This window comes from Callospermophilus lateralis, chromosome 10 (assembly GCF_048772815.1).
Source record: "Callospermophilus lateralis isolate mCalLat2 chromosome 10, mCalLat2.hap1, whole genome shotgun sequence".
Taxonomy (NCBI): domain Eukaryota; kingdom Metazoa; phylum Chordata; class Mammalia; order Rodentia; family Sciuridae; genus Callospermophilus; species Callospermophilus lateralis.
The window spans coordinates 129,471,563-129,481,912 of record NC_135314.1 but is presented as its reverse complement, the minus strand read 5'-3'; the positions used below and the strand labels follow the sequence as shown (position 1 = coordinate 129,481,912).

At 51.7% G+C, this 10,350-nt stretch overlaps 1 protein-coding gene across 1 annotated transcript; it reads right to left on the bottom strand.

The window, feature by feature from the left end:
* Window positions 1–3,840: 3,840 nt before the first annotated feature.
* Tlr9 (toll like receptor 9) lies at window positions 3,841–10,131 on the bottom strand. Its single transcript, XM_076867080.1, has 2 exons — window positions 10,009–10,131; window positions 3,841–6,921 (listed from the first exon to the last, which is right to left on the bottom strand). Exons 1-2 carry the CDS (start codon window positions 10,129–10,131, stop codon window positions 3,841–3,843), a joined length of 3,204 nt encoding a protein of 1,067 aa, XP_076723195.1.
* Between the last annotated feature and the right edge of the window lie 219 nt (window positions 10,132–10,350).

Sequence of the window (10,350 nt, the reverse complement as noted above, 5' to 3'; positions counted from 1 at the left end):
CAAACCAGTACGTCCCCATCTCAGGGCGGGTAAGTTGTCTCCTATCTCTCAATGAGAGAACAGGGAGAGACCAGCACGTCTCCAGGCCAGTAGGTTTTATCTTGGGCTACTTTCTATTTCTTGGGAATAAGAACAGTATTCATAAAGTGGGGGTGGGGAAAAGGAAGATGGCTGCAATTATGCTAACAGCTTAGGGCCTCACCAAATAGCTGAGGCTGGCCTTGAACTTCTGATCTTTGGGCTTCAGTCTCCTGAGTTGCTGGAATAACAGACGCGTGCCACTGTGCCCAGTTGGGCGCACCCCTTTTTGAATTCCTCCCATTGCTGGGCCTTTAGCCTTGCTGCTCTTAAACAGTCGCCACACAGTGATCCCCCCCACTGTTGTAATGTTATCCCTATGAAGAAAGGTGCCCTTTCTTACTTCTGTACCCTCTGAATCCAGCATAGAATCTGATACACAGTTGATGATGAGCAAAATGTTGAATGAATGAAGGGCACCCCAGTGTCAACATCTTAGTCTACTAAAGAGAACAAGTGTGCTGAAGAAGAACCAGCCTGCTGGAGGTGAGGAGCATCTTTGGGCTTGACTCCCCCTCGTAGCTCTAGAAAGGCAGCTGTGCTTTCTCCCCTGGGGAAGAGTTGTGCTGGTAGTTGGCCTGGGCTTGTTGAGGCACACGGGAGGGCTCCACTGAGTTATGGTCCCATCAGATAAAACTGTTAGTCTCGGCAGGCCTCTGGGTGTGATGGAAGTCACGTCCGTCACTTTGGAATCACAATATGGGTTCCTTCCTGCTCTGGTAACAACTCACTTTCCCAGCTCTGCTCCTTCACATAGGCTTTCAGGGCTCTCCATTGTCTTTCACATTCCCACGCCTGGACAGCACTCCACCTCCTTTCCTTCAAGTAGGATTGCTTGCCTCTAATGAGGGCCTGAACACTTAGGACCCACTCTTCCTCATAAGAACAAGGAGAGTCAAAAAGGCTCGGAGTGGGGCTGTATAGCTCAGTGACAAAGCACTTGCCTCACACATGTGAGGCATTGATTCAATCCTCAGCACCACATAAAAAATAAAGATACTGTGTCCATATACAACTAAAAATATTTTTAAAAAAAGAAGAAGAAGGCTTGGAGGTACACTTTCCTCTCCCTCCTTCTTGGGGTTATGAGAAAAAGACGGAAGCATCTACAGGAAGTAGAACGATTTAAAGATGAGATGTTTGGCTTTTATAAGCAAGTCTAGTATAAAACTACAACACAGTGGAAAGTTTGCCAAGAGTATTTAGAAGTCTGAACACCAAATAAAGTGCCAAGGGAGGGCAGGGTGAGTTGTGTATTAAAATCTTAGTAGCCTTCCCCCATCATGACATTTTCTGGTGCTCCTTACTCCCCAACAAGGAAACCACCCAAGGTCTGCAGACTCTATCAAGGAGAGCTTTGGTCCCCAGCATCATGTGCTTCTGATTCAGTCACATCTGCCTCTGAACATGGTGCTCTGGGAGCAATCCCTGGCCCAGGAGGATCATTCTTAGGGTAGAGAGAGAAACTTTAAAGCCATATCATCTCATGGTCCTGAGTAAAAGTCTCAATACTTAATAATGACAACTGAGGCCCTGCTAGGTTTTTCAAACCTTTATATTCATTGTTAGGTTAGTTTGAGGTGGCTAAGGCAACCTGTGCGCGCAAAATTACAACACATCAGGCACTGACAGACAAGCATTGATAACCACCTGTCAATCATCAGGGTCTCCTGACCAACCCCAGGAGGACAAGGGACTCTAAAAACCTCCCTTTCCTGTCCCAAGCCCTCCCTTCCTGCCCTAAGACCAATAAAATTCCAATCTGTCTGAGCCTGAGTGGATTCTCCTGGACCCGCTCTGTTCCACTGGAGGGTCTTGCCCGGGAGCGAATCTCAATAAAAGCTGCCATGTTCAGCAGCTTTTAGTCTGCCTCCTTTTGGTCACTGTGCCTGACCTTACACACATTACCATTCATTCTTACAATAGCTTTCAATATAGCCCTGGACAACCCCCTTGATAAATGAACAAGCTGAGACTCCAAAGGGAAGTTTGCCTGCCCAAGATTACCCAAATGCCAGAGCTGGGATTTAGCCCCTTGAAATATGAACTGAATTTTCTCTTTCCTGGTCTGGCAGAATGAATGTCAGTGTCAGTGGGTAAGGATGGCCAGAAGAGAGGACCTGGAGCCATCCCTGAGTACCCTTCTCGACAGTGCAGTGGGTGCCACCTTCTACACAGCCCACAGTGGCCCAGCTCAAACTGCCTCCTGCGGGATCTGAAACAGTGGAACTCTGCCCTTTCTGATCCCATAGATAGCACAGAGCCAAGTACCTCAGACCCCAGAACTTATTTGAGTCAAGCCAAGATCCTACCACAACACCCATGCTTCATCTCTAAAATGGTCTTAGCCTCCAGAACACCAAGTCTGTGTGAGAGCACAAGCAGGGGTAAGGGGAGATTAAGGTCTACCTGGAACTGCCAGAGAGATTTGCTGTCCAAGTTGTGCTTCCTATAAGTAAAATATGGTATCCTAAACAAGGCCTTGCTTCCTCTCCTGCTCCTGCTTCTGCCCAGAAGAATCTAGGAACTACTCAGTAGGGGACTTCCCCAAGACTCCACCCTGGCTGGGGGAAATGACTGCTTTTATTTTCTCCCTGCCCCAGGAAGGCTCAGGAAGTAGGACACTTCAGAGCCCACACAAGGCTCCCAACCCATAAATAAAATATCCTCCTCTGTGTTTGATTTGAGTAAATAGCAGGGAACACCAAGGCCTGAGCACCTGTACCCAAGTCACAAAAATTTTGCTGTTATGTCTTTGAAACCAGCATAGGCATGGCCACCAGATGGCGCAATCACCTGCTGAACTGGCCATAAATCCATTATTTACTAAAAACTTTGGAATGAACATCTCCTGAGCTGGCCTCTCAGCAGGACTTTGCTGAGGGACAGAAATATACCAGACTTGCAGGTTCTTTGCCCTCAAACCATTTTCAGTCTAGTAGGGGAGAGAGGCAAATACCCGAGATTAATACCCAAGACAGGTGCTGACCCAAGTCTAGCAGAAGCCTGGCTCTGCCTGGAATGGATCAGGCAGGGCATTGAGGGAAGGGTTGAAAAGGGCAGAAATCCTTCCCTTGTTCTCCGTGAAGGTCCAAGACCACATTCGCCGAATATCTTCAGACTCCCCTAAAAAGATGCCCATGAACAAAATTGCCCTTAGCAGCCAACCTTAGTCCTATGGGCCCCTGTTTTTCTCTTTTCTCCAAACTGCCTCTTTTCCCTATTCACTTTATAGAGTCCTACAGAATTTTCCTTTCTTTTCTCCCACCCACACCTCTGGGAAGCTCAGGGTTAGCTGTTTAGTAATATGCATGCATGCATTTTATTTTTTAATTTATTTGTTGCATTCATTTATTTATACTATTTATTATTAATTGGTTGATTTTTGCAGTACTGGTGATTGAACCCGGGGGTGCTCTACCGGAGGTGAACTACACACACACACACCTCCCCCGCCCCACCCCCCCCCCCGTTTCTTTTTAAAATTATATTTATTTGCCTTTTTTTTTTTTTTTTTTTTTTGAGACAAGGTCTCCCTATGCTGCTCAGGTTGGCCTCAACTTGCAATCCTCCTGCCTCTACCCTCCGCGGAGCTGGGATTACAGGTACGGGCTACATCACTCTGCTTGGTAGCATATTGATTGCCTGCCCTGGGTCTCGCGTGCGGTGGGGAGCAAAGCAGTGGAGGTGCCCAGAGAGGCAGCTTGGGCTTCCCGGGCAGTGAGGTCTAGAGGTGATGCCCCACCCCACTGAAGCTCCACGCTATTCCGCAGTGGGTCCCTGGCAGAAATTCCGGTTATAGAAATGGCGGTTGTCCCTGGTCAGGGCCGTGCTCAACTGAGCCCAGAAGCTGCCCTGACCACTGGGCTGGTGGGGCCAAAAGAGAACGCTCTGGCGGCAGAGGCGCTGGCGCAGCCGCACGTAGCGGGAGCGGCGGGCGTCCGGGCGCAGGATCACCAACACCACGACATCCTTGCGGTCCTCCAGCAGGCGCTGCTGGGCTAGCAGGAAGCTGGTGCGCAAGAGGCCACTGACCCGATCCGTGTGGTCCAGCACAAAGAGAGTCTTTCGGCTGCCATAGACCGAGGCCCACAGGTTCTCGAAGAGTGATTTGCCGGGCAGCCAATCCCGCTCCTCCAGGCAAAGACGGAGCGCGCGGCGTCCGGGACGCTCCTCTAGCCTCACCCGCAGCTCATTGTACACCCAGTCAGCCACCGCGTTCTGCGCCTTGTCGAAGACCACGAAGGCATCGTAGGGCAGGGCACGGGTGCCGCGCCGCAGGGGAAGCCAGGCCAGGCCCAGGTGGAAGCAGTACCAGAGGTCCCAGCCACAGAGGTGCTGTAGCACAGGCACAGTCAGACCCAGAGCCACAGCCAGCAGCGAGAAGCCGAAGCAAGACCAGGAGAGCCTCTCATCCAAACAGAGGCGGAGGTCCTGCGCGAAGATGCTCTTTCCCTGCAGCTGTCCCGGACTGCCACACTTCACAAGGTTGGGCAGACCTGGCACGGCGTTCTGTACCTCCAGCAGGAAGTCCACGAAGGCCGCCCCACAGGCACAGTGCAAAGGGTTGGCCCTCACATCTAATGTTTTCAGGGAATAGGTCAGTGGCCCAAACCAGGAAGACTCAATCGTCTTGAGGGCATTGTGGCTGAGGTTGACCTCTTTCAGCTCCACTGCCAGGGCAAAGAAGCCTGGGTCCACAGAGCTTATCCTGTTGCTGCTGAGGTCTAGCCTCTGGAGCTGTGTTCCATTGGGCAGGCTGCCATTGCTCAGGGCCTTCAGCTGGTTTCCTGCCAGGTCCAGGGCTTTCAGATTGGGCAGGAGGGCCAGGCAGCTCCAGTTGAAGAAGGCCAGATAATTGTGACTGAGACGCAGCAGCTGCAGACTCTTGGGGAGGTTGTCCAGGTAGCGGGGCAAGAGGGTATGCAGGAGATTCTGGGACAGGTCCAGCCGAAGCAAGCCTCTCAGACCTTGGAAGAAGTGGAGATAGAGGTCTCCCTCACCCCACATATGGCTCACAGCATTGCCACTGAAGTCCAGGGCCTGTAATGAGGTGCTGCTGAGCTTCCATGACACACGACTGTGGATGTTATTGTATGCCAGGCTGAGGAATTGCAGGGTGTGCAGCTGGGCCACAAAGCTGAGGTTGTGGCCTACACCCTGCATGCCGAAGGCCTGGCTGTTATAGCTGAGATCCAGAGCCTTCAGGTTCGGCAGTTCTGTGAACGAGCGCCCATGGTACAGGTCCAGTTTGTTATGGGAAAGGTCCAGCACCTGAAGACTAGTCAGCAGCCGGAACTCTGAGCCATTGACTGCCTGGGCAATATTATTGTGGCTCAGGCTGAGGCACTGGAGGTGTGAGAGGTTGGAAAACATCTGTGGCTGGATTGTCACCAGGTTGTTCCTAGACAGGTCCAAAATGAATTTGAGGGACCTGCAACTAGGCATGAAATCTTCAGAGCTGGAGCTGTCCAGTAGGGCTGGAGTGAGATCCCTAGACCACAGTTGGACTGGCTTCCAATCATTTGCCTCCCCAGTGGTGATTGTCAGCTCTGAAGCTCCACTAATACGGTTGTCTGAAAGATCGACAAAGTGCAGGCCAGGGAAGGCCCCGAAGATGCTGAGCTGGGCCTGGTTGATGAAGTTCATTTGTAGATGCAGGGTGTGGAGAAGGGGCAGATGGGTCAGCGGCTTAAGTGTGTTCTCATTGAGTGATCGGAAGAAGATGCCGTTCATGTTCAGCTCCTGCAGTGAGATCAGGTTCTCAAAGGAGTCTTCCAGATGCAGGTGGGCAAAGGACACTCTCTTGCAGTAATTGAAGGACAGGTTGAGCTTGCTCAACTGTGTCAGGTTCCGGAAGGCCGAGGTATTGGTGATGCATTCGTAGAGAAAGTTTTCACTCAGGTCTAACACAGTGAGGTTTTTGAGACCTTGGAACAATGTGCTATCAAGTGTGTAGAGAGAACTGTCCTTCAACACCAGGCCTTCAAGATGACTTAGTTTGCTGAAAGTGTCAGGATCCAGTTGGAGAGAGATGTTAGGGCACTCCACACAGGGGTTGCGGGCATGGTCACAGCGGCGGCAGTTCCCGCCTACATCAAGCACTCGAAGGGCAGTCAGATTGGCCAGGTCCCCACTTGTCAGTTTGACAATGTGGTTGTAGGATAGCAGCAGGTACTCCAGACTGGGAGGCAGGTTGCGGGGGACTGCTGTGAGATTGTTATACTTAAGCGACAGGTGGGTGAGTTTGTGCAGGCTAAGAAATGCATCTGGAGCCACCTCCACTGCTCCGCTGCATGGGTTACTGTAGTAGCAGTTGCCATCCATGTATAGAAAGCGCAGGGCATGCAGGCCAGCAAAGCTAGTATGGTCTAGTGTCAGAATGTTGGTGTGGCTCAGAGTCAGGTTTACTAGGGATTTGGGCAGGGCGGGCACAGTGGTGATGCTGTTGTAGCTCAGGTTCAGGTCTTCCAGTTTGGTTGCACGCAGGAAGGTTTGGGGCTCGATGGTCATGTGGCAGGGAAAGTGCATGGGGCTGAAGCTGATCGGGGGGCAATTCCACTTGAGGTTGAGACGCCGCAGGTTAGGCAGGTGGACAAAGTCAAAGTTATGGAGGTGGTGAATGCGGTTGGAGATCAAGGAAAGGCTGGTGACATTACCACGGGGTGCTGCTGCAGAGAAGTGGGGCACGGACTTCAGGAACAGCCAGTTGCAGTTCACCAGACTACCCTGCTGGAACTCGCAGGGCAGGAAGGCAGGCAGAGCACCCAGGGCCAAGGCCACAGCCAGCATTGCAGCCTGCACCAAGAGAGACAGGGGGTGCAGGGCCCTGGGGCAGGGACCCTGTGGGGGACCAGGGGCTACATAAGTGTCCAGCCCTAGCTCCACCTCCACCCATTCCACTTCATAAGGTCTTGGATCAGAACTTCCAACTCCCCTCTCTCCAAGCCTTCCCAGTGAGGCTCCTACCTGGCTGTTGAACCCCCTTCTCACCCTCTAAGGCTCATAGGGAACCTTAATTTGATTTCAAACTCAGCCTTTGACTCAGAATGTGGACTTAGAACCGGGACTGAGATTGAAATCTAGATTCCTAAGATTTGGAACTTTCCTACATGACTGAGCCCAGCCAGACATGAGGGCCAGAAGAGATGGTCAAAAGACCCATTTGTCCCTCCTCCCTTTGGGAACCATTGCTCTTTCCTCCTGAACACAGTGGCAGCCACTTTCTTCCCTCCAGCCACCCTGAAATCCCCTCTCCATCAGCCTTCTCCCAAGCTCTCCCTCAACACCCTGTCTGGCTCAGTCTGTCTTCCACACAGGCCCCTGGCAAGGTGAGCAGCCCAGCTCCCCCACCCTCTGCCTGCCTCCCACACTGGCCTGGGAGCCCTCAACCATTAGGGGTTATGGGCCAGAACAAATCAGAGGGAGCTGTCGGAAGCAAGGCGTCAGCTCGAGCCCTTCCTTGGGTGTCACACAGCCCCAATCCCACCACGGACTGAGGTTCCAGATTTCAGCTTCTTCACCCACCCCATAGAGAAGACCTTTTGCTTTGATGTTTTCAGGGTGCAGTGCGTGTCCCCAGGGCCATGAGGTAACAGTCCCTTTTACTATTGCCTGCAACTGACAAGCATACCTCCCTCCTCACCCTTTCTCAGCCCATCTACCTCCCCCAGACCTAAGAACTGTTGTCCTACCATGTTGGAGAGTGAGAGCTTCTCCAGAGGGTCTGGCCGGCTGACTGGGAAGTAACTGCAGATGAGGGTGCTTCTCACACTTAGGGTACGGAAAGGAGAGGAAGTGAGAATTTCACTACAGCCTAGTGGCTCCCCTCCTTACCCCCAGCTTGGGGAGGGCAGATGGTGTGTAATGAGTCAGAATCCATTTGCATAGTCAGGTGGCAGACAGAATCTCACCCCTTCCTCTTTCCACTCCCCTCTCAGATTGCCTATATCCCACACTGGCCTCACATCTGTCCTGTGGTTGATCCTGGGAGGAATGAAGCTCAAAGCCCAGCCTAAGGTCAGTGAGAGATCAGAATTTAAGGTAGCTCCATGCCAGGTCCTCTCATCCTCAGGCCTTAAGACCCTGACCCCGCTGATACTCAGGACCCCACCTGCCCCCACCTAGAGAGCTCTGAGGGGCCTCTCATGCCCAGAGGAAGCCCTTACCACAGCCTTGGGACATCCTGCATTTCCAACTCCCTTGATGCCCCATCAGAACAGAGACCGCAGCAGTCCTCCCGGGGGTCCTGAGGCTGGCTGCATTGCCAGCCCAGCTGGGATCCTAGCTGATCCTCCCCTCTCAGTCCTTCCCATGCCGCCTCTGACCCAGATCAGAACTCAGACTAGTCAGGCTCAAGTCCTCATAGGACCCTGGGAGCCCTTCTCAAGTCCTACTGGCTCACCTTCAGAATCTGCCCGCTACTCACCACCTCACACCCACCTGCCTATCTGCATCCCTAGCATCTCTCCATCTGGCTGCCCTGCCCCTGCTCTCAAGCCCCCATGTCCCCTGGAGCGACCTGTTCAGATCTGTTGTATTGGGTCCCTCCTTTGCTCAGATTCCCTCCATAGCTGTCTCTGGAATCAAAGTAGTATATGTCACAGTCCATATAATAGCCAAAGTTCTGAGACCTGCCCTTCCACTCCTTCCCTGATCTTTCTCCACCCCTACTGGCCTTCTTGTTGCTTCAGACACACTTGTGCACTCTCCTGACTCAGGCCTTTGAATGTGCTATTCCACCTGCCTGGAATCTCTTTTCCCAGATTCTCATATGGCCCCCTCCTTCACCTCCTTTGAATCTCCGTGAGAATTCCCCTCTCCCTTTTTTTTTTTTTTTTTTTTTTTTTTTTTGGTACTGGTGATTGAAACTGGGGCAAGCATTCTACCCACTGAACCACATCCCCAGCCCTTTTAATTAATTTATTTTATTTTGAAACAGGGTCTCACTCCATTGTCCAGGCTGGCTGAACTTGTGATCCTCCTGCCTTAGCCTCCCATTCTCTGACCTTTTTATAAATTTTCCAGTCCTGATCTGACTCTCCTGAGCTCCTCTGCCTGATTTTCCTCTTTGCTTAATGTGTTTTCAACTGTTGAGACACCCTACTGTTGACTTTCAACCGTTTAGTGGATACTGTCTAATTCCCCTGCTGGAATATCCACTTCTTGAGTGAAAGATCTTTTGTATCCCCAGCACAGTTGAATGCCCGGTACACAGTAAACGCTCAATGTCTGCTGAAGCGATGGGTCCCCTGCACTCAGCTTTGGGCAGGCACAGAGAGGATATCTCTGAATGAATGAATAAACAAATGGGGTTTACTCCTGGGGAAGGCAAGGCTACACATCTGCTTTCCCACTCCTCCCAGAACCACCTTTGGGGAGGTGTCATGGCGTGTGGGGCCCAAGGTCCAGTCATTCAGCTGACTCAGCAGCTTAAGGGTGTTAGCACTGTCTTTCTCTTCGCCAGTGTTTGGGATGGGCCTGAACAAACCTCTTCTAGACCCTTGCTATGGTCCCAGCTAGATATGGTCCCCTAGATAATCCTAGGGCCTTTAGCAGGGGCTGGGAAGAGACCCCAAGGATGGGAAACAGCCCTGAGTCAGGAAAAGGTGAATCACAGTCAGCAATGCCACATCTCTAGCCCTGTCCCACCTGTGACAGGAGCCTCCATCCATGTCTCAGAGACACAGGCTAAAGGCCTGGCTCCTGCTGAACTCCAAGTCCAGGAGAGACTTTACAATCCCTGGGTTATGGCTTGGACATGAGGTATCTTCCAAAAGCTCCTGTGTTAATGCAGGAATATTCAGAGGTGGAGTGATTAGATCATGGGCACTGTAACCTGATGAGCCCATCCCGGTTTGAATGAGACTGACTGGGTGGTAACTAAAGGTAGATGGGGCATGGCTAGAGGAGGCAGTCACTAGGTTGCACCTGGAAGAGTGCATCTTCCTTGCAGCCACTTCCCTTTTCTTCTCTCTGCTTCCCAAACCAACTGCGCTGTGAGCTGAACAACTGTCCTCTGTAAGGTCCTTCCCCCATGATGTTCTGCTTCATCGTCGACCCAGAGCAACGAAGTCAGTCATCTGTGACCCAAGACCTCTGAAACCGTGAGTCAAAATAAACACTTACTCTGTTAAGTTGTTCTTATCGGGTATTTTGTCACAGCAACACAAAAGCTGATGAAAACATCTGGTTAGGACCAGGGAGCCAGCCTCCCATCTCCGGTAGCCATCCTACCTCCCTTAGGGGCAGAAAAACCACCAAGTATGTACT